At 35.8% G+C, this 25,742-nt stretch overlaps 2 protein-coding genes across 3 annotated transcripts in view; both read right to left on the bottom strand.

The window, feature by feature from the left end:
• LOC132106525 (dehydrodolichyl diphosphate synthase complex subunit nus1) overlaps nt 1–25,742 on the bottom strand; it is a 314,847-nt gene that overhangs the window by 233,237 nt on the left and 55,868 nt on the right. The window lies entirely within an intron of this gene.
• Nucleotides 1–25,742, bottom strand: part of LOC132106520 (solute carrier family 35 member F1-like) — a 77,689-nt gene that overhangs the window by 10,661 nt on the left and 41,286 nt on the right. For both annotated transcript variants that reach the window (XM_059512273.1, XM_059512274.1), the window contains 5 exons: nt 19,214–19,341; nt 9,890–10,049; nt 9,228–9,384; nt 6,542–6,594; nt 872–1,026 (listed from right to left, as the gene is read on the bottom strand). In XM_059512273.1, the coding sequence (XP_059368256.1) occupies nt 872–1,026; nt 6,542–6,594; nt 9,228–9,384; nt 9,890–10,049; nt 19,214–19,341 (653 nt within the window). The remainder of the gene's footprint in view (nt 1–871; nt 1,027–6,541; nt 6,595–9,227; nt 9,385–9,889; nt 10,050–19,213; nt 19,342–25,742) is intronic.

Here is a 25,742-nt window from a genome sequence, read left to right as displayed (position 1 = left end):
GGCGTTGTGTTATTGCATTGTGGATCTGTCTCAATTCAAAGCAGCTTCAATGCAATATGAAAGCGGTTTGTATTGAAGGATGGGGCAGCACAAACTACATTGAACCTAACGGCAAAGTAAGCACTGCAAACAGGGTTTGCAACTTTTCCACTCAACAGCCAATTTGGTAACTACATTTAAGTAAGGAAATTCAAAACTTTTACAGTAAAAGCTAAAACAAGCAGAAATAAACCGGATTATAAGATGGAAATCATGGCTTAGAGTTAAAGTATAAGAGTTAAAGTATCCCCTACTAATTTTGTAAGTTTGTCCACTTATAAAGAAATAAAGGGTCTGCCATTTAATGGTAGGTTTATTTTAACGGATAGAGACAGAATATCAACCAAAAAATCCAGAAAAAACACATTACACACAGTACACACACATACATTATATAAACAAAAACTTTTATTTTGTATGCAATTAATCACGATTAAGCCGTGCTCAGCACGAACACATAAACATCTGTCTTTTCTCAGCCTGCCACAGGAAAATGGTCATGCAAAACAAAATAGTTTTTTTAGTACAAGAGATCTTAACTTGCATTATAAATGCATTGACTTTGGGTGGAAAAACATGAATGATGTGCAGAATTTAGGATTCTCTAATCTCTAAAAAACATGTTTTTGAGGATTGTGGAAGCTGCATGACTCATAATGAAATCACAGAGACCTCTGAGAAGGAGAGCAGAGAAATTCTGCTCAACATTCATGAGAGAAAAAAATGGGACAAGTGAGTAAAATTACAGCAGGTGTAATGACATATAGCTTCTGGTGGTGGTGAGGAGGTGAGAAAGAGAGAGAGCAGTGAGAGAGTGAAAGCGTATTCTAACCTTGTACTGGAACAGGAACAGGCCGCAGAAGAGGCTGTACAGGTCAGCCGTCAGCAGAGAGAGGTTCACCGCTGTGGCGCTGGTTCTTTTGATTACCACTGGCATGAAGCTGTACAAGCCAAACATACACGCGCTGAATCCAATGTACAGCAGCCCTGAGAGGACATGAAGAGTTACAGCCACATCAGTCACTATAGGGAAAATCTGAACTATACATATACAGTACAACTGCATACAGTGCAATAAAGAAGAAATATCCTTAATAAAAAATAAAAATGTTGATCAACAACCTTAAATCTTTTTTGTTTTTAATTTGTATGATTTTTTTTTTTATAATAATAATAATTCACCCAACCAAAAATGACAATTCTGTCATCATTCACTCACATGGTCCAAAAGAGTATATGTAATAAATTTGATCAAAGAAAATATTTCTTGCTGAACCTACTTTTTGTAATCTCTGTTTGATGCTTTGCACAACAATGACTTTAAATTATCTTTTCAGAGTAATTTCTCCAAATGTTATGTGCGATCAATCAATCACCACATCGTGTAATTAATAAATTACAAATTTTAAACACTTACCAGCCCTGATAATAATACATCATTATACAGTTCTCTGGAATATCTGATTCCGATTGGTCAATCATGACATTCTGCAACTAAATATTTTTTGTTTTATGACTGCTAAACTGTTTAATAGACTTGTTCATGTTTTTTATTTCACCGTGAAACCTCCTTCTCACATAATAAAACAATTACAAAATAAATTAATATTTTATATGAACTGCACTAATCTACATTGCATCTGAGTTTTGATCTGGTGCAACTTTGTGATAACTACTGTACATTATCTTTTATTTATAATCCTTACCTATTCATAGCCGTGTTCTTATAAATATAATGTATTATAAGAAAAAGTAAATGATAGCTGTAGTTACAAATCTACATGCTATTACGAGTACCACTTTATAATGCAGGCTTCATAGAAAACATAAACAGCTAGTATTATATTCCAGTACAACATGATATTGCAGCATCATATTGAACAGCTAAAGCCTACAGTGAGGAGTTTAGCACAATATTCCTCTGTTAGCAGCTTTCAGCTTTTCATGTCATAGAGGACAGAAAGTCAGCAGGTGTGATATTCTGGTCATAATTCATCCAGCACAATCATAATGGAATTGGATGGCATAAAAAATTTAATTATTCACTTGTGTTTTCTCAGGCCATTCATTTCAAAATGTGTTGGTAAAAGACAACTCTTATTCCAGCAGATGGAGATGCAGCAGAAATGGAAATAGATAATGATAATTTGTTTTGAAATGAAAAAGCAGACAATGCTAACAAAATCTGCTTCCTGTCTGGCATCTCACCAAGTCACCAATTTAGCTTTTGTAAGTGAAGTGCACAATTTGTTTTGTTTGTTTTTATATATTTGTCCTATCTTGGTTTGGAGTATAAGGGAAAAGCATAGAGAAAAAAAACTGAGACCACTAGATAGAATAATATCAATATTATTATATGACACTCAGGATATTAAAATAATAATAATTATTATATTTTATTATTACAGTTTATTATTATTAGTATTATTCATGAGTGGTCCCATTACAAATATTAATACTGTAATGTTAAAAAAAGGTAATTTGTATATTTAGTTAGCCCCTTTATATTACTGGCACCATAATTCATTAATATTGTACTTTAAGGTGAATATTAAAATGACATGATATTACTTTGATACCATAAAACACAGTATCATAGCACGTTTTAATCTTTTTGTTAGTGACAGTGCTGCTATGAAAGAAAAAGTACAGGATCAACTCTGAAATCCAAATAATAATGGTAAAAACAAATAATCAGCTTGTATCCAATAAGGACAAATCAGTGTCAGGATTGTATCACACTTTATATTTCAGAGCTCACTGCTGTTCACACGCAGTTGGTTCTCAGGCTATGAGGCTTCAGAGATGAGCAGAAGGCTTCATAACTTATTCAGATGCCTTGCTAACACTGTTTGGAGATGTAGCACATCATAGAATTATAAGTTGTCACCTGCTATTCAGGGGAAGTTCAGATCTGTCTGTAGGCAAGGATTTACAGAAGGAATAAACCCGTTAAAAATTCTTTAATTACTTGGAGGTGATGACAACATTTTTAGAGTATTTTCAGAGTGGATGTGACAAATCTAACTAATGATGCACCCTGAGCAATGTAACAGTACACATACAATAGTGGCAAAAATAATATTAAAAGGAAATATTAAAATTAAATATATTTGGACACTTTTAAAAACCTAAAATAATAAGAATCCAAATGCATGCATTGTATTGCATTTTATAACAACATATTACATTTATTGAATGAAGCGTTTTGCATGAAAAAGCTTTTATTTGCTTAAAATAAAAAGCAATTTTTGACATTTGTTTTCTAATGCAATGACATTCAGATTTTTTAAAAGAATGAAAATTTGCTGAAAATTTACTCACAATGTAGATGTATTTTGTAAATGAGTTTGTTTCTTAATCAGAACAAATTTGGAGAAATTTAGCATTACTTCACTAGTTCATCAATGGATCCTCTTGAGTGAATGGGTGCCATCAGAATGAGAGTCCAAACAGCTGATAAACACATTACAATTATCCACCAGTAATCCACAAGTCTCAATTGGGAGACCCAGCTATTGGGTTGTTTTGACCCAGCGGCTGGGTTAAATGTTTAACCCAACCATCTGGGTAGTAAACCAACCAGTGGGTCAAAACAACCCAATAGCTGGGTTTGTCCATATTTTAACCAGCGCTTGGTTGTATTTAACCCAGCATTTTTTTAGAATGTACATGTTTGCAATGATCAAAAATTCATCAATAATATTTTTTTTTTACTTAAAATGTTTAACATAAAAACATTGCTTCTGCCCAAAATACAAGTATATAATCCATAATAACACTTCCTCCAGTAAATCAGTCCCAGTCCATCCCCTGTTTTACTCTCAGATCATTAGCCACCCACATATGTAAGAACTGTTTTGACATGTAAACAGTGCTTGATCTGTGCATATTTCTCTCCCGATTCAGATGAGATAACTTTACATTAGAGAAAGCAATATTATGTATTGATGACTCAACATGCATCTTAACTGATGGACCGGAGTCGTGTGGATTACTTGTAGATTATTGTGATTTTTTTATCAGCTGTTTGGACTCTTATTCTGACGGCACCCATTCACTGCAGAGGATCCATTGGTGAGCAAGTGATGTAATGCTAAACTTCCTCCAAATCTGTTCTGATGAGGAAACAAACTCATCTACATCTTGTAGATGCAAATGTTAATTTTTGGGTGAACTATTAATTTAAGCACCCAAATACTTCAGAAGTCACTGTATATTAATAAATTTAACATATGCAATGATACACAGATAAATATGAATTTTCCTCATGCTCTTTCAAGGACAGTGGCAACATAACTAATGCATTGTCATCAACATGCCCTCGTTACTTTTCAAGGGCATCACAGTTTTGGCGGGAGATGTTCTTTCTTCTGGCATAAAGCGTGTTACTTGCAACAACCCTGACAGTTAATGACGTTGCCCCCTCAAGCGACTCTAGACTTGCTAATGTCCCTGTGACAAGCCAGCATCCTCCTGGGATCCAACCCAAATGCTGCCTTTGGCACAGCCCCTCAACACTTCATCAGGCCGCATCGATCTGGATTAAACTTAAGTGATTTACTGGGTCATAAAATACACCGAATTTGAGGACGCAAGTTTTGCCAAGTCTCATCTAAACAGGATTACAAACCAAATTATATTTATAATTATTTCAAATCAGATGCATTTAACAGTAACTATGATAAAATTAATGTAACGCACTGCCTAGAGCGGCTTATTGCTTTAATAAAACTGTATTTGTGTTTGCGCATACATTTTCTCAGAAGACATGAGCAGGCGTGTGTATTTATACACGGCGTTGAGATGTCACAGACATAAGCAATTAATTTTGTTAATTGTCTTTTGTCAACAGTTTACATATGCTTGTTATTGTCAGCGAGGAAGTCAAATTGAAAGTCACATCTTCTGTTTTATTTGGCGCTCCAGCACCTCTCCCCAAGCTCAGCAGCACGTGCACAGCAATATTTAATCGGCCCCATCAATTTACAGCTGTCTGGTGTTGTTTCTAAGGGGGTTTCAACACCAGACCCCTGTAAGTTTGAGTGCGGTGCTATGAAAGCTGTTTTCTGAACTCAGCTGCACACAAGATCTCTTGAAAGTGGGGGTCTGGAGTGTGGTTTATGCGCTTTGTGATTTATATTTGCAATGAAAGCTATCCAGACTAATTTGAGGAAATGAACCACTATCGATGATGCATATTTTGTTATATCTGTCACAAAACATTCCCAAGATAAATGGAAAATGCTTACTGGTTGACAAAGGAAATTGAATTCTTGTTAGAAATATGGGCAGAAAAGACTCAATCGATTAAATAGCATAGACTGTTCTGGTATAACTTATTCCTGTGACGGCAAAGCTGAATTATCAGCATCATTACTCCAGTCTTCAGTTTCTTATTGCACCAAATTAGCATATTAGAATGATTACTGAAATATCACGTCTTTCAGTAATCATTCTAGTATGCTGATTTGGTGCAATAAGAAAATACATTTAATAATCATGATACAATCAACAACAACAAAATATAGTTTTTTTCAGTGTTGCTTAACTTGAAGATTAATGTGGTTTTAAAGATTTATAAATACTTTTACTGGAAAACAGTAAAATAAATAAACAAATACCCATTTAGAAGTATTTTTTGCAAAGTGACTAAGAAATATACTTATAAAAAGAATAAACAAAAATGGTTTCTAAAATGTATTTTAGCATAACACTTAAATAAACTTAATATTTTTGTATTTAATGCAATGAAATTCATGCATTTTAAAGTGTTATTTAAGTTTATTTTATGTAGCCAAATATATTTAGTTTATTTTTTATATTATATATATAATATTTATTTATAATAATATATTATATATAATATATATTTATATTATTTTATGTTACTTTTGTCACTACTATATATATATATATATATATATATATATATATATATATATATATATATTGTTTATATAAAGTTTTTATAATGGCTGTCAGTTGAATTCTTAATGTAATGCAATTAATTAGACAACAAATTCTGAAAAAATTGCAATATTGCTGTTTTTCAGCATTTTTTACTAAATAAATGCCACATTGGTGAGCATAAGATGCTAATAACATTTTTTTTTAATTACTAATTGTAAAATTTACTTAGACTTAATTTTGTAGATTGTATTGTAAATATAAGTGTATTTTGTCTTATTGCACTGGCTGATTCTCCATTTGTTTTTAACTTTTTATTTTTAATAAGTGAAAACTATCTAACCAAGCAATACGACAACAATTGTTCATGACTTCATGTTAAACATGCATTCTCTAAAAACAAAAGTGTAATTTAGTTAACTTCTTTTTTTTAAATGGACAAAAAGACTTGCTAATAATGAAATTATTTGCAGTAAAACCACTTTCAGGTTCAGTGGTACATTGTGGAAAGAGACCAGTGGGAGAGAGAGGATTATTGAATTCAACTCAGGTTGGGATGAAAGTGTGAAAACTGTCAAAATCACCAGCTTACCGATCTGCCAGTCCCACTGCACCTTCAGAAGCTCCTTGTGCTCCATAATGGCCCTGAAAAACAGAAACACAGCACTCCATCAGCCACAGCTGAGCTGGGGAAAAACCAGAACGTCAATAAAAGATAAATAGTGACAGTGCCGAAGTCTCGACAGCATGCTTCATTTTGACAGGAGTGAGATTTCTGCAACTACGGCCAGTGTGACAAATCCAGCCAGCTTCAGCAAAGAGCGGTCAATCTCCCCTGAAGCCCTCCTGAACAGTCTGAGGGATTCTCGTGACACGTCATCCCATCCACCCCCCTATGCACAAATAAAGCCGCACGGGAAACAATCCTCTGGCCCCGTGTGACACCTCTGTAGAGCTGTCACAGATGATCTGTTGCCAAGGCTACAAGTCTCATCGGCCGACAGCGTCTAGAGGTGCATCAGCGGGAGACCGTTCCTGAATCCCTGAAGCCTGCAGATGAATCTATTTGATGCAGGCAGAGAAAGAGAGAGAATATTCTAGATCCAGTGAGGTTGTCACACTGCTTCCTCCAGAGCCCTTTATGAAGCAATCAGACTTTAACTGAAAGCAGTGTTTGACTGTCGTCCACAGTTCCAGCCTGCTGTCAGATATGAATGCCTTTCAGCAATATTACACCCAGCTGGCATGGATAAACTGTGTCATTGGCGTTTATGTAAATACGCCACAAATATAGATGTTACAGCGCACCGAAGCTCCGGCAGCGGGGGAATAAAGGTGTTAGATGAGAATGTGATTCCAGCTGGAGCAGCTGTATGTTTGCTGCGGGACGCAGGCGGTCCAAATGGGCCTCGCTTATGGATGGATAAAAAATATGGGAGACGAGAACCTTCCAGCTGGCTGGTGCTTGGAAGTAGCTGGGATATGTGGAGCTGGAGATCCAAACGGCTCTGGTGGAAATGACAATTAAACATGCAGGCTGTGTAAACATCAAACAGTTAGGACGATCTGAGGATGACGGCAGGTGGATGGCAATCCAACTAGAAAAAACATTAAGTTTCTTTGAAGACTACATGAAGGTGATCTCCTGCTACTAGAGCAATGGTGAAACAGTTAACAGGAAACCCTGGAGTAACTTGGTGTAAAGGATCTTAACCAAGGGTACAACGGTGATAGACTATGGGCCCTATCATACACCAGGAGCAATGCAACGCAAGGCGCAGCGCAAGTGTGTTTGCTAGTTTCAGTCCCATGGGCGTGCTGGTCTAAAAAAGAGGTGTGTTCATTGCTGGCAGATTTCTATTTTAAGGAGCTGAAAGAGACTGCGCCATAGACCAACTCAAACTAGTTTCATAGACCAATTTCAACTGCGCCATAGACCAACTCAAACTAGTCAAAACAACTTATTGTGTAGGCTACATAAATATAAAAATGTAATGATGGATAGTCATTGCGTGTATTAGAATTAGGCTACCTATTTGCAATTCAGCCTATTACTACTTATAATGATGAATGAAATTGGCTAATTAATTGAACAATCGTGCCATTACACACACATTTATATATATTAACTGACTCATTGCGCGGAGCTTTGGTTGATTCCTGCTTGTCCCTTAGATGATCTGATCGGTTTCTTCGCTTGAGAAGCATTCAGCTTTTCCACCAACAAATTCCGCCAACAAATAGTTCCATCAACAAAAAGTGATCCACCATGGCGCGAGCGCATCTCGCTCTTAAAGGAAATGGGAGATGACACTCTGGTTGGTTTATTGAACTTTATGCCCATTACTCATTAAGAGAATAGAAACAACCCATTCCAAAACTGCGCCCCGGCGCACCGACCGTTTTTCTGTCGTTAAAATAGCAAAATTGGATTTGGACACGCCCTGAGTGCACCTACGCCGTGTGCTTTACACTTTGCATTTAGATCGTTAAAATAGGGCTCTATAGCTTTTAATTTACATCATAGGCTCGCAAAAGCAAGGTGTTGTTTTTATTATTTTTATTTTTATTTTATTTTATTGCCAGTAGGGATGCAGAGATATTCTGGTTAATATCAATGAGCATACAGTATATAATTACATAGCTTGATAATCAACAAATGGAAGATTTTAAAATCCCATATTTTGACTAAATAAATAAAAAATGCAACTGAATACTATTACATTTAAAAAATGTAAACCAAAATCATTCATTAAAAAGTTAATATAAGAATCACTGAATTATAATTATAAAGGTGTAAAATTGTAAAAATAAGGAAAATGAACATGAAAATGCTGATATATATAAAAATATTAACTAATAGAGAAAAATTGTATCACTGTATAGATAAATAAATAAGTGATAAAGTGTAAAACTGCATGGTACCAATATTATATCAGTATTTTATTTTTGTGATCGCAAAGCTAAAAAGATTTAAAACAACATTTATTTGAAATATAAATCTTTTGTAACATCTCTTTACTGTCACTTTTGATCAGTTGAATGCATCCTTGCTGAATAAAAGTATTCATTTGAAAAAAAAAAATATTAAGGACCTCAATCTTTTCAATGGTATAGTATATATACTGTGCATCCCTAAATTACAGTCATTGAAAAGACTGTCATCTTAAAGAGCATTTTATTGAACAAAAACATATTTTTCATAAGTTTAAAAGCATTTTGATGGCCTCAAAGCTTACAATTATTTGATCTTTAAAAGTTAACAGTAAGAGACTCACAGTTGGATACCACTGAAGAAGGAGCCAAAGAGACCCATCATACCCAGGAATTCAACCCGGCTCAGGTTCTTCACGATGAACTCCTCACATACATTGGAGATGCCGTACAGCGTCGCTCCCGCAAGAACCAATAAATCCCCTAAAAGCTTATGGTCCCCTGTATAAAACAGACATGAGCCATTTATTAGGTAATACATATTAGTCTGAATACATACTTTACTGAAATCTCAGTTCTCAGGGAACAAGCATACTAATAAAATGTATACTCGAATGCTCTGCAAGTCACTCTGGAAGAAAGCATCTGCCAAATGCATAAATGTAAATGTAAAATTAACTCAGCAGTAGGTAAATTATTCAGAGACAACAGCAGAATCGCTGCAAATTAGTATGATTTTCATTAGACTGCCCCGTGGGGAAAGCTGTGTGTGAAATCGTATGGACAAGCCCCTACTGTTCATTCATATTTAATAACAGACTCTGAAACTGAATCAATCCGCATGATCCAGGCTTCTCGGGAGGATTGGGCAGTGCTTTATACTGATGTAACGTCTGGACTGTGGCTGCAAATGAAACAAAATGCCACCCAAGGGAAACGAGAGAGGGTTATTGTGCGGGTTAATATTCAGGGTGTACCGCAGCATCATGGAGGGGTGAGGACTTACCGAGGCCTTGCTGTCGGCCCACCATGACGTCAGCGCCCACCATGCAGCCCATGCCCAGGAGACACACGCCCACACCCACAAAGTGCAGCACTTTATACCTGACTAACAGGAAGAACCACGACAGCAGCAACACCACAGGGATCACGAAGCAGTCCAGCAGCTGTGGAATACATTGAAAATCTGTATTCAATAAAAATCTAAATCCTGTTTTGAGATATTCCATATTCATATAAAATAACTCATTCAAAATAACTCAAAAAGGACAATAACGACAGACAAATAGACAGAACAAAAGATGATAGAAAGACAAATAGACGGAACAAAAGATGATAGAAAGACAAATAGACGGAACAAAAGATGATAGAAAGACAAATAGACGGAACAAAAGATGATAGAAAGACAAATAGACGGAACAAAAGATGATAGAAAGACAAATAGACGGAACAAAAGATGATAGAAAGACAAATAGACGGAACAAAAGATGATAGAAAGACAAATAGACGGAACAAAAGATGATAGAAAGACAAATAGACGGAACAAAAGATGATAGAAAGACAAATAGACGGAACAAAAGATGATAGAAAGACAAATAGACGGAACAAAGATGATAGAAAGACAAATAGACGGAACAAAAGATGATAGACAGACAAATAGACGGAACAAAAGATGATAGACAGACAGACAGTCAGACAGACAGACTGACAGACAGACAGACAGACAGACAGACAGACAGACAGACAGATAGATAGATAGATAGATAGATAGATAGATAGATAGATAGATAGATAGATAGATAGATAGATAGATAGATAGATAGATAGATAGATAGATAGATAGATAGATAGATAGATAGATACAACCCGAATTCCGGAAAAGTTGGGACCGTTTTTTAAATTTTAATAAAATGAAAACTAAAGGAATTTCAAATCACATGAGCCAATATTTTATTCACAATAGAACATAGATAACGTAGCAAATGTTTAAACTGAGAAATTTTACACTTTTTATCCACTTAATTAGCTCATTTAAAATTTAATGCCTGCTACAGGTCTCAAAAAAGTTGGCACGGGGGCAACAAATGGCTAAAAAAGCAAGCAGTTTTGAAAATATTCAGCTGGGAGAACATCTAGTGATTAATTAAGTTAATTGATATCAGGTCTGTAACATGATTAGAGAATCAGAGTCTCTCAGAAGTAAAGATGGGCAGAGGCTCTCCAATCTGTGAAAGACTGCGTAAAAAAATTGTGGAAAACTTTAAAAACAATGTTCCTCTACGTCAAATTGCAAAGGCTTTGCAAATCTCATCATCTACAGTGCATAACATCATCAAAAGATTCAGAGAAACTGGAGAAATCTCTGTGCGTAAGGGACAAGGCCGGAGACCTTTATTGGATGCCCGTGGTCTTCGGGCTCTCAGACGACACTGCATCACTCATCGGCATGATTGTGTCAATGACATTATTAAATGGGCCCAGGAATACTTTCAGAAACCACTGTCGGTAAACACAATCCGCCGTGCCATCAGCAGATGCCAACTAAAGCTCTATCATGCAAAAAGGAAGCCATATGTGAACATGGTCCAGAAGCGCCGTCGTGTCCTGTGGGCCAAGGCTCATTTAAAATGGACTATTTCAAAGTGGAATAGTGTTTTATGGTCAGACGAGTCCAAATTTGACATTCTTGTTGGAAATCATGGACGCCGTGTCCTCCGGGCTAAAGAGGAGGGAGACCTTCCAGCATGTTATCAGCGTTCAGTTCAAAAGCCAGCATCTCTGATGGTATGGGGGTGCATAAGTGTATACGGTATGGGCGGCTTGCATGTTTTGGAAGGCTCTGTGAATGCTGAAAGGTATATAAAGGTTTTAGAGCAACATATGCTTCCCTCCAAACAACGTCTATTTCAGGGAAGGCCTTGTTTATTTCAGCAGGACAATGCAAAACCACATACTGCAGCTATAACAACAGCATGGCTTCGTCGTAGAAGAGTCCGTGTGCTAACCTGGCCTGCCTGCAGTCCAGATCTTTCACCTATAGAGAACATTTGGCGCATCATTAAAGGAAAAATATGTCAAAGACGACCACAAACTCTTCAGCAGCTGGAAATCTGTATAAGGCAAGAATGGGACCAAATTTCGACAGCAAAACTCCAGCAACTCATAGCCTCAATGCCCAGACGTCTTCAAACTGTTTTGAAAAGAAAAGGAGATGCTACACCATGGTAAACATGCCCCGTCCCAACTATTTTGAGACCTGTAGCAGAAATCAAAATTGAAATGAGCTCATTTTGTGCATAAAATTGTAAACGTTCTCAGTTTAAACATTTGCTATGTTATCTATGTTCTATTGTGAATAAAATATTGGCTCATGTGATTTGAAAGTCTTTTCGTTTTCATTTTATTAAAATTTAAAAAACGTCCCAACTTTTCCGGAATTCGGGTTGTAGATAGCTCTCTGCCGTGATGTAGCTCGTGATGTGCTCACTGGGCTTATTTGAGTTAACTGATACATTCCAGAGTCCAATTTTCAGCTCTAACCTGTTCATATTCCTCTAGTGAGGAACTGAAAAGTTTAGAGAAAATACATTTTTCATAAGGCCTCAATGACTGAAGGACACACAAGAGATATAATGAGGTCATAAAATTTATACAGCGCCTCCATTTATGCACCAAATGTCCAAGAGACATTTCTTTAAACTCCACAATTTTTGGCTCAGTCGATAAAACGAAAAAGAGAAAAGGAAAGAAAGAAGAGAAAATATAAGCCGAATTAGTCAAGATATTTGCATTCTGGACCTCAGCCAGCACCATGAACATCTATAACAAGTAATCATCTACTCTTAATGGGCAAATGTTTTAAAAGAGCGGTAAGACTGCCTATTAATATTGATGAGCTGTTGTGTAACCTCATTACTGTCTATATAAAAATGTTAAAATACGCTCGTTGTGAACCACAGAGGAAAGGCACGCAAAAGTTTGGGAGGTAGGAAGCATCTCTTGACATGGAGAAGAGCGAAACATTTAAACGATTATTTATCTTTTTTGATACTTTAGTAGATAGATGGATAGAACTCTTTCTGTTACAACGATACACCAATAGTTATCGACAAGTGACCTAATGAGTGACTGACTGAATCGTTCATTAAATCGCACACTGATTCAGAAACAAAATGAAAGTAAAACATTTTGAAAGCTCGATGTATTGTCGAATTAGTAACGCTTTTGAACTAGCAATGAGTGCACACACCACATCTTTATTGTTTGTTTTCCGCTTATTTGCATAAGGGTCAACTGTAGAATAAAAGAAATATATTTAATATAACTTTATTAAAACTGGAAAATGAGGTAAGGGATAGGCTAATTGACGACAGGCCGTTTAATTAGTACACCTGAGGTGGTGATGCGGCCACGACGTGAAGCGGAGTATGGTTACCACACCTCAAGACATCGGTCGGATGATATGTTTCGAGAGATTCGTCCATTTTTTTTAACTTAAATTGCTATTGTGAGTAGGATTATTTCTTCCGCATCTCATCCAGTGCCTCTTTTGCTAGTTTCAAAACATAATTTTAAAGCTGGTACTAGAGGCTTGAGCCGTTGATAGCCTTCTAATGCAGTTATTAATGAAGTCATTAGAAAGTGAGAGAGAGAGAGCTTGTGTGAATTAGGCTACCTCTCTAAACAGCGCTGTCTCCTCACTAGTGAGAAATTTCATGTGTAGCCTTTAAGTTGCTACACTATATAACGTTAGGCTAACTGATAAAATCGTAAGGGCAGCGCTGACAACACCTTTTTGTGCAAACTGCGTTACTGACTGCGTTTACATGCAGCCAATAACCCGTTCAAAACCGGGATATTAGCAATAACCCGGTCGCGCACGGCCATGTAAACACCGGCAAAAACCCGGATATGCTCATATCCCGGTTTTTAAAAACCGGGATATTATACCTGGGGTACCCCTTTTCTAACCCGAATATTTGGTCTTGTAAACGCGTTTCAGCATATCCCCATCAAAATGTGTGTTCTGCGCATGTTCTATTCGCAAGGAATCTTGGTCTTTTGAGTAGAGACGGCGCATAAAAAACCCCGCGTGCAGTATAGAGGCACAGTAGTGTCAAGTGCTGCTGGTGGATCAGTACCAGCGCCAAAGCGCAAACAAAGACTATCGATATCTGCCCCAAACTATTCATTATCCGCCTGCTGCTGCTGTTGTTGTTGTTGTCTTTGGATACAGGAAGAAGAATCGGAAATGACGCATATTGCGTCTTGTTGTCTGTACGTCCAGACGCTAACCATGCATCGCCGTTTACATCGGGATTGGTAACTCTCTCTGCTCATGCATGTAAACGGGTTATCCCAAATGTTTCAGAAACCCAAATAGTGACCTTAACCCGACCATAACCCGAATTTTAACAGCATGTAAACGTAGTCACTGTTATCACAGTTAACTATGCAAAGTGATATGGAACTGTAATGTGGTCAATATAGCTGCCTCAGAATGTTCATCAGCCAATCAGATTCAAGCATTCAACGGCCCCGTATTATAACATATTTTATTACACGGCTCTGTGGAATATTTGATTCTGATTGGTCAGTCGTGACATTCTGAAGGTTTGTTATTGCTGGATAACAACCTGTAAAAGCTAATAACACAGGCTCATCCGGGTAACAACAGTCGGCGCTGTACTCTAGCTTGATTATTATTGGTGGAAGCTTTGTGTTTGTTTAGCTAATAAAATATTAAAACTCGATTCAAAATGGAGTACAACTGTTTAATTATGTCATCCTGGTATCGCGGACTCGCTCTCATTTCATACAAATGCAGCTGCTGCCATTTGGCTGTTTTGTATGCTGTAATGGATTATAAGAGAAGTAACAAACTAAGGTAAGGTTTTAAAACATTTTCGTCTTAATTATTTTATTGCCTTAATTATTTTGTGGTGAAATGTTGTGTATTACGTGGTTTGACTGCACCGTTTCACTTAAATGTCCATCTAGTTTGAACTTGCCGCTTCCTCGCTGCTTTCTTCATGGAAGCTTTGTGTTCAATATTTCAACTCAAATCAATATTTTGCGTCTAAGTATCTACATATGTGGCAAGTAGCCATGTAATAAGCGGTATAATGTACATCCAGCCGGTTGTTCTCGCAGAATAAACCCAGACAGGGTGATCAAGGGGTTTATTCTGCGAGAACAACGGGCTGGATACATTATCCCTTAAATAAACAACAGCAAAAGGAAATGTAAGCTTAAATTGCACAAATAGGTAGTTTGGAGGAAACTATATGCTACTGTGGTCATTTTTTGTAAAGTTATCTCAGCAGTAGCTTCTACCTCTCTGGCCAACTTTGAAACTTTGTTTTGAGCACTTAATGTTACCTGTCTCCTTGTGATGGATATCTTATGCTGTAGAGTTCCTCACTGGTAAATCGCTTTGGATAAAAGAGTCTGTTAAATTGATAAATGCATCTAACACTGAAACATTTTCAAGCAGGATGGTTTAAGTTCATTAGAGTGTGTTATAATGAGTGTCAATGCTGGAATCTAAATCTAAATGTTTTGCTGTTTGTCATCAGTGCAGATCCTGTAATAAATCTGCCAGAGTTCCTCACTTATCTATTGCTCATCTGCACATGGTGCTCCGTTCCAAACAAATGTTGCTCATTTTCATTCAATGATCTACAGCTGCAATTTTGGTTTATTTTAATAAAACATTGAACCCAGGAGACTTTGGATGAATGGAACAGTTTACTTCTAACCAACAATCTTAGACACAACCAAATTTAATGAAATATATTTCGCATTCATAAATTGACTAATATAATAACAAAAATATTACTAAAAAATATTATATAAAAATCGGATCTGTGCCAATTTAACATTCATTTAGTTTGGTTCCTTCAAAAAAAAAAATTTAAATAATTATACAAAAATAATGAAAAAAATTTAACATTTAATCAAATTCCCTGACCTGTATAAATTCTGTATTGAGACACTTTCTCCTGGTGCTATAGAAGCTTGTTTCCTCCACAGGATTAAAAAAGAATAAGAATAAGAATAAAAGTTAATTGTGAATTTACTGTATCTCAGTCTTAATCTTGCAAATTGTGAAGAAAAGTCAGAATTGTGAGATAAAAACTCGAGAAACCTAAAAACGTTATATTATAAATGTAGAATTCACAGAGAAAAAAGTGAATTGTGAGATAAAAAGTCGAAATAACTTTTTTTTTTATCTTGTGGCAGAAATCATAAAACTGAATTGCAAGATATAAACTCAAAATTCTGAGAAAAGTCAATAGAAACGTCAGTTATTCATTGTGGGACAAACTCAGAATAGTGAGAAAAGGCAGAATTGTTAGATAAAAGGCAATCATCTTTTGTATTTTTCATCCTGTGGCAGAAACAAGCTTCCATAGGTTTCACATTTAACTCCACCTGACTTCCTAAACAAAGTGTTGCCCATCTATAGTATTTATATTAAAGTCAGCTGCACAGAAATGCAGTGGAAATCATTAGGAAGTCTGGTGGCGTGCTTCAGGGTTTCTGTTTTTGATTGACCTGCAGGAGCGTCTAGTTCCACTGTCTGATCAGAGATGCAGCAGTCTCCAGTGGCTCTGAGCGGTATGAACTTTATGACGGTGAGAGTCTAATTCTCTTTTGTGCTGGGTAGAGAACACAGAGAAAGATAACGCTTTAAAGTCAGGTGCACAGGTTGTGCTGTGCAGGCTCCAGAGAAGTGCTGAACTGGCAGTACCTGCTGATTGGTCGCAGTGGGTGCATTCAAAAAAAATAAGACTATTAAAAACAAATCAGTGTATGTTGGCAGGGACGTCTTGCACCTATTATTTTGAGGCAGTTCTGGCTCACTGGATGCCCTAAGTGAGATAAAACATGACCTAAACAACTTGGTAGTACAATATATATGTGTAAGACATGATCATATATTACTAAAGTTGCCTGCAAGAGGATAAAATTCAGATTCTGAGCTAATATACTATATTATTGTGTTTAACAGACTAAAGCCCTGTCCACATGGTGATGCGTTTAGTTGTATACGCATACATTTTGTATCATATAGGTGTTTCGTCCACACGGATACGATGTTTTGGGAGAGTGAAACCGATATTTTTTTGAACAGGGTCCCAGAGTGGGTAAATATCAAAATGCCACCCTTGCGTTTTCGTGTGGACAGCAAATCTGTATATTTTCTGAAACGATGACAGCATCAGCCCACGTCTCGCCCCTAGTCAGACACCGCTTCGTCACGAGACAGCAACAAAAACATGAACAAACACTGAACGATTGTCTTTTTATTGACTAACATTAACACAGATTAATAAATGTATTGTTCCATGTTTGTTTGTGTAACGTGCGCAAGGTTTATGCGCATAGTCCAAGTCTTCTCCATTTTTTGTGTATCTCTGTGGCAGAATCACAGCACCACATACTGGTCTAGCATATACTACATCGTTTTATGTCAGATTTGTGGTTTCGCGTGGACGCAGATATTTCTTGATATGAGGGGGAAAAAAGATCGGATAGGTAAAGCTCTGGCTTTGTGTGGACGTAGCCTAAGCTAAGATGCAACTTAATTTGACAGCCAGTGATCAAGAAGCTTTGATATTTCCATAATAATTCTGCTCCACAGAAAAAAGTCATATTTGAAATTCACAATGGTTACGCTGTTTATTTGCATGCACTGTCTGCTTTTGTTTTCCCCCAATTCATTAAAGAAATGTTGCAAACTAGCATTTAAAAAATACTTTTGTCTAATTAAACTTGATTGTGGGTAGTTTGTGAATAAAGACCTGGAAGACCACATGCAAAAGCTTAGCAATAGTTGAGTGAATTTGCCTCTATATATTATAGAAGGACACATAAATATATGATGATAAATCACATTTTATTTACATGCATTGACTGCTTTTTGTTTGCAAATATGGGAAAATTACCAGAAAAAAATGACAGAAAAACTATTTATATTTAAAAGTCCATTTTCTTTCAAAATATTAATTTACAACCTCAGAACAGTTTAGTGCATAAGTTGTATAATTTGCTCTATATGTATATATTTTCTGGCATAGTAAACTTGCTCGATAACTCACCTGGTACATTATTGCCCTTGCAAAACAGAGCGATCAGAGTCAGGTAAATGATCTCAAAGACTTTTAGAAACAATCTAAAATGTCATGGTTGCTTTAGCAAATTAATTTTTCTCTCACATTTGCTTCTGTTAACACTATGGTAAGGTTATTTTAAAACACAAATAGGGCATTAACCTTTAAGCACCACTTTGGACAATATGTACAACAACCAGCATGATAAAACATTGCCGGATTCATGTTCATCTGTTTTGGATAAAACTGAATTACTTTTTGCTCCACTTACTGGACATTTCACTTTGAAAGTGTTGTGAAACATGAAAGAAGCAACTTAATATAATTTTTCATAAATGTTTGATGTAATAGAGTGACAGATAATAATAACAACATTTTAAATTTAAAGCAAATGATTTGCGTAAGACAAACTTTTTTTTACAAACAATCATCATGGAAGTTAATTATCAAAGATACTGCAAAAAGGGCTTTGCACTTTTTTTTCCAAATTGCAATCAATACACACAAAAATCTGTGGGTGCATGATGCCTTTTTAGTGTTTGTTTGTGTGTTTTTGGGGGCTTACAAAATCAAACAGCATCTGTATTCACCTGTAGTCCTGTGCTATCATAATGCTATGGGATCTTATAACAAAAAAAATCAATACCAACACCACAGTCTTGTTTTAAGATGTGTACTCTTTTGTGCACATTATAAAATCCTTATTGATTAGAGCTGATCCTCTCAGTTACGCTTGCAGATCTAAAAACAGTCTGAATGTCCCTTTTAATGTCTAATGGTAGGGAAGGCTAGGCTAATATAAGGCTGGATGCGAGCACGTTCTTCTGACAAATACTTGATGACAGTCTTTGCATCAACAAGGGTGCTCGTAATGACCGTCGGTGATGGCAATAGAAGAGTGAGAAGTGAAAAAATCTATGCTTTTCTCTGCTGGAATCTCTAATAATCATTGAGACCTCCTCTGGCCACTAATCAAACACCATTAGCAGTGACGTGAATAAGGCTCTTTCAGCACTAACAGCGCTGTAATGAAGATTAAATAACAAGCGCAATGTGAAGCAAACAGCCGAGATTTAACCGCCAATCAGACAAACCCAATAAAAGCCTCAAACCCACTGCGCTTTTGCTTCTTAGGATTTTGGCTGTTTGATAATCTGCCTTTTCTTTCCTTCACAAGGCACAAACACAGACTTGTAAACATAATCATATACCTGGACGCTGGTCAGTGTGGTGTACTGGTAGGCTTTGATGACCAGGTAATTGGCCTCTATATCAATCAATCCCAGAATCATGTACTTCCACCATCTTCTTTTCAGTATCGCCAGTAGATTCTCTTCTCCTGTGGGAAAATATGAAGGTACACAGAGAATTCACTTATTAAGACAGTCTCCTGTGGTATAATCTATTTTACATGGTCAATACAAACATGTATGTACAAACTGTTTGGGGAAAAATCAATCGGTTGAAGTGTTTTGAAGTCAAGCAGGGTGAAGCCAGCTATTTGTTAAATGTGGTTTAAACGAGCAGAACGTAATCCTGGATCAACCCTCTTTTGCTGGTAATTCCTATAAACCCTTGACGTCAGATTTTAGGGTTAGATTAGATTAGCATAGATGGCACTATATAATAAATCAAAAACTAAATTTTTGTATGCACTACTGCTTTAGGGAGAAGATTTGGTTATTCAGCAAGGATTAATTCAACTCATCAAAAGTGACATTAGAGACATTTATAATTGTAAAATATATTTTTATATGAAATAATACTTTTTTTTTAATATACTTTGCTCAAAAGCACTAAGCAGCGCAGCTGTTTTGAACAATAAGAAAAGTTCCTTGAGCAGCAAATCAGCATATTAGAAGGACAGCATATATAGAAGGATATTTCTGAAGGATCATGTGACACTGAAGACATGAGTAATGATGCTGAAATAAAATAAAATAAAATAAAATAAAATAAAATAGACCTGGGGGATAAAATAATAATAATAAAAAATCAATTTATTAAGTGACATTTTCTGAGATTTTAAAGCTTTATAATGCATTGATTTGTAATGCATGTTAATAGGTTTTAATACCAGCTGATGATCTTTATTCATTCTTTCCTATTCAGTTTCTAAAAGCTGCATTGAACCTGAATTAACAACAGTAATTAAGCTTTTAAGTGTGACTGTTAAATGGCTTCAAAGAATAAAATGAATGAAAAATGACATGAGATTCTCTGAAGAAAAGGTGAAATGAGATGTTACAGGCAAGGGAAGATCTAATTCAATGCCAATGACAATCAAATCCTGCAGATGTCAAATCCTTTCACAAACATGTAAAGAGAAAGCATGTCTCCCCAAAAGGTAATCAAAAATTATAATACAGATTACAGTAACCGGAGAACATAATAACATTTGCGGATTCCTTTCACTGGATTCAGATTTGACAGTCAGGAGAAAAGTAATTTAAATCGACTTCATCTGAAAACAACAAAGGATAAAAGAAATGAGAAGAAATATGATAGAAGCAGCAGGTAAGATCTTAAATCTCTCAGAAGAGATAGTATACTGTATATGCGCAGAAGTCGTGCCTGATACAATACAATTATTATAAAATATTTGTATGATAAATATATCCCTTATATTTTTATTTAGGTACACAAGAATATCATGCAAGCATACTTCTTGTGTGACATTTTAAAATAAAATAAAATAAAATACATTTCCTATTTGAAAAACAAATGAGGATATTGTGCAAAGTGTTCATGCTGCTTTTTACACATGAGCAAAACTCATACAGAAAAAAATAAATCATAATCGTTTCAAATGACATGTGGACTAAAATGATGTCAGAATTTTCTTTGCCGAGTATCCTTTTCTTGCTCTCTGTCCCTTCCAGCTTTATAGGGATATATGACACTGAACCGTTCTTCACGAGGCATATCATTTTGCTTTTGACTCATATCTATTCCCACCTCCCATTTGGGAGAATGTTAATGGTGTGCGCCATTATATCGACTTTAACGCGGTGACCACAGGCAGCAGCTGTGACAGAGATGTCATCATAGCGCTTGTTAAAGGGACTGACTGCAGAGAGCGTGCTGGTCGAACAAGGAAGGGGAAATTACTCTTAAAGAGAGGTCATTCTGAGAAACCATATAATAATCCAATTCCCGGAGAGCACTGACAAATCCCACTGTGTTACAAGAGTTTCTAAAGATGGATCTCTTGACGGACGACTCTTCCTCACTGGCACTGCGGAGCGCATATGTCCGAATGAGACTGACTGCATATTTGGTCGCATATTTTCAAAAAAAAATTGGTGTGAAAAATTAATTTATAATACTTAGTATTATAAACATAAAATTTACTTTGTAAAATTAAAATGCATTAAATGGATCAAAAGTTACAGTTTTAATGTTACAAATAAAATCCATTTCATAAAAGTGCTGTTCTTTTGAACTTTCTATTCATCAAAGGATCCTGAAACATAGGTATTACATAGTATAGGGTTTCCAAAAAAAATAAAAAAATTAAGCAAACCAACGGTTTTCAATGTTGATCATAATTAAAAATGTTTCTTGATCACCAAATCAGCATATTAGAGTTATTTCTGAAGGATCATGTGACACCGAAGCCTGGAGTAATGATGCTGAAAATTCAGCTTTGCATTACAGGAAAAAATTACATTGTAATATATATTCATATATTCATAAACAGTTCTTTAAACTATAAGAATATTTTGCAATATTACTATTTTTTCTGTATTTCTGATCAAATAAATCCAGACTTGCAGAACATACTGTAAGAGACTTCTTTCAAAAACATTTTTAAAATCTTACCAGCCACACACTTTGAAACAGTTGTGTATTGAAATGTATAAATTTATGCATTCAAACATAATACTATGTACATTAAACATTTATTTTATACTCTATCTATCTATCTATCTATCTATCTATCTATCTATCTATCTATCTATCTATACAGAGAGAGAGAGAGAAATTGAGAGAGTATAAATAGTATGTATTAATGTTTTTACTGTATATGACCCAGCCAAGTATATACTGTATCCTATACTTATACATACATTTTTAATACAAATAGTCTCTTCTCCATTATTTGATGAAATACTAGTGTCATGATTCACTCACCCTCAAGTTTTTCAAATCTGTATGAGTTTCTTTCTTCCGTTGAACACAAAAGAAGATATATGCATGAACTTGCGTAAACAGTTGCTGCAGCCATTGATGTCCATAGTTTGGGAAAAAATACTATGGAAGTCAATGGCTACCAGCAACTGTTTAGTTCAGCAGAAGAAAAAAAATCATGTTTGGTTTGGAATAACATGAGAGGGTGAGTAAAATTTTCTTTTTTTGTGTGTGTGTGATAAATGAAAATAAAAGTTTACTGCGTCTTGCTAGCAGCAGCTTTCAAACAGGAATCTGTGGTGATGTGGTATAAACCCCAAAATAAAGCCTGAACCCTGAGGTAAAGGTATCACCGTGCAATGAATTAGTCAAAACAAAACAGCCATACTCAGGAGAACATGAGGCACTTATGATGAAACCAGCCGTTAAATCAATAAATAATGCAGAAATCCTATGTACAGCACGTTTACATTTACTTTGGTGATTACTAAAAGCATTACAGAACCAACATGATCACTCCTGAGACTAAACGACCCTTCCAGAGACTCATTTATATGTTCTCCTGTTCCAAAAGAAAGACTAATGCTTGGTTCAAATGCCCTACTTGCAGGTGTACATCAGAAACTGTAGTCTGATTTCAAAGAATAGAGGAAATTAATGAACATTATGCACACATCTTATGCACTAATCATATGGACTACATTCCTTCTTTGTGTTCTGCACAAGAAAGTCGATAAAACCGGAAAACCTGTTGTACACAATCTACTAGCATTCATTCTTTCTGTCATCTGATTGATAGCTCATACTTTAATAGCAAGTAAAAGACCTTTTAGTCTCCCTTCTGACTGTCCACATGTTATATTGCTGTGAAATGCCTACTTTTATCATGCAAACCCAGTGATAACTTTTTTGTTGTTGGTAATATTTCAAAATGAACACTTACTGGTCTGAAGCACCTTAGGTTTACTTGATAATCCATATATCCTTTTTTGAAAAATCCTGTTAAAATGTGAGCATAAAATACATTACAGGCTATCAGAACTTCATTTTATTTAAGTCATACACACAGAAATAAGAAATATTTACATAGCCATATAAATATCAGCAACTGCTAGGTTTGGGCATATGAATGAAACCCATATATATATATATATATATATATATATATATATATAATATACAGTATAAGACATAATTATTATTTCAAGCTTGACAGGGCTTTTTCAATTCTGTGCTCATATACACAGTATGTGCCCACATATTATAAACTTCACATTTTGGCAAATGTAATAAGTAGGTCATACATGCTTACAGGCATGCCATGTTTTGTCTACATTTAAACACTTTCACCTAAAGTGAAAATCATGGAAATGCATTCAAGGTCTACATTTTATCCATAAGCATGATGTTTGCTAGAAAATCAAACTTGGCTGTGAATGGCTTCTTCACACTCAGCACCGGCCGAGGAGGATACATGCACGCCCCATCATCGTGTGGACACAGTTTATTGATTATCTGGCCATGGGGGGAACAGGATAGAGTCGATGTAGCAATGCAAACAATAAATCTCTTCCCTCACTCCTTCCAGCTCAACACTTCTAATCTGTGTCAGTAAGAAGAAGTGGATACAGCTGGCCTCTAAAAAGTCAATAAAGAAGCTTTCAGGGGTAATCATCAACGCAGAGGACAAAGCACTGACCTCACACATTACCCAGCAATCCCTACACACGTGATTTTGCAGTAGATAATGAAGACGATGTGATGGATATGCTGCAAACTGACTGCAAACTCAAAGTGGAGGCCTCCTCCTAACCTACAATTTCAAAAGTATTTCAAAAAGGCATTGAAATGCATCTGAAGGCACTGATGCAGATGAGATCTCAGAATCCAGTAATAAAATGGAATTTACAGTAGAACACGGAATGTCGTCTATTTTAGCAAAATACTGATGAATAAATAAAAAGTAGGGATGGAAACTTGATATCATATTGTAATATGGACTAGTAAAAAGATTGCTATTGTATATTTCATCTTCTACACATACTGAATTATTAAAGAATATATAAAAAAAAACAGTAAACTACTGTTGTTAAGCACTTTCAAAAAATGAAATGAATAGTTACATTTTCATTTGATTAAATTTTAAAAAGGTAATGACATCTTTAATGATTTATGTTTTCATTTGATTTCCTTTTTGATAATACATTTATATTAAATCATAAATCCAGTGAAATTAAAACAGACGAAACAGAATTTCTGAGAAGAAAACTTTTTATAAATTATTAAAACTGTACATTTTTTTATGAATTAAATTTATTAGATGTGCTTTTGATTATAAAAAAATCTTTAGTTAAACCAATAAAAATAGAAATGACAGAATTCTAGAAAAATAAAAAAAATTAAGCTTTTTATAAACCGATGTTAAAGGGTTAGTTAATCTAAAAATGATAATTATGTTATTAATAACTCACCCTCATGACGTTCCAAACCCGTGAGACCTCTGTTTATCTTCGGAAAACACAGTTTAAGATATTTTAGATTTAGTCCGAGAGCTTTCTGTCCCTCCATTGAAGCTGTGTGTACGGTCTACTGTCCATGTCCAGAAAGGTAAGAAAAACATCCTCACAGTAGTCCATGTGACATCAGAGGGTCTGCTACAAAAATAGCAAAAACTACAACTTTATTCATCATTGTCTTCTCTTCCATGTCTGTTGTGAGAGAGTTCAAAACACAGCAGTTTGTGATATCCGGTTTGCGAACGAATCACTCGATGTAACCGGATCTTTTTGAACCAGTTCACCAAATCGAACTGAATAGTTTTAAACGGTTCGCGTCTCCAATACGCATAAATCCACAAATGACTTAAGCTGTTAACTTTTGTAATGTGTCTGACACTCCCTCTGAGCTCAAACAAACCAATATCCCGGAGTAATTCATTTACTCAAACAGTACACTGACTGAACTGCTGTGAAGAGAGAACTGAAGATGAACACCAAGCCGAGCCAGATAATGACTCGTTCAGACGTGTCCGATTCCTGAACAGAGGAGCTGATGATACTGCGCATGTGTGATTCAGCGTGAAGCAGACTGACACACAGAGCGTCTGAACTGAACTGATTCTTTTGGTGATTGATTCTGAACTGATTCTGTGCTAATGTTATGAGCGCGGGTAAACCGAAGGCTTGAATCAAGGGCAATCATCGCCAATGACGCCATTACGTCGAGCACAAAAGAACCGGTGAACCGTTTTCTTCAACCGGTTTATTGAGTCAAACTGTACGAAAGAGGTACTGGTGATCCGAAAACCGATGCAACCGGTTCTTGACTCGTGAACGAGTCAATATCTGGCTCGGCTCGGTGTTCATCTTCAGTTCTCTCTTCACAGCAGTTCAGTCAGTGTACTGTTAGAGTAAATGAATTGAATTGAAGTGAATGAATTACTCCGGGATATTGAACTCAGAGGGAGTGTCAGCCACATTAAAAAAGTTAACAGCTTAAGTCATTTGTGGATTAATGCATATTGGAGACGTGAACCGTTTAAAACGATTCAGTTCGATTTGGTGAACTGGTTTAAAAAGATCCGGTTACATCGAGTGATTCGTTCTC

This window comes from Carassius carassius, chromosome 27, assembly GCF_963082965.1.
Source record: "Carassius carassius chromosome 27, fCarCar2.1, whole genome shotgun sequence".
In the NCBI taxonomy this organism is placed as follows: domain Eukaryota; kingdom Metazoa; phylum Chordata; class Actinopteri; order Cypriniformes; family Cyprinidae; genus Carassius; species Carassius carassius.
This window is presented reverse-complemented; position numbering and strand designations above follow the sequence as displayed.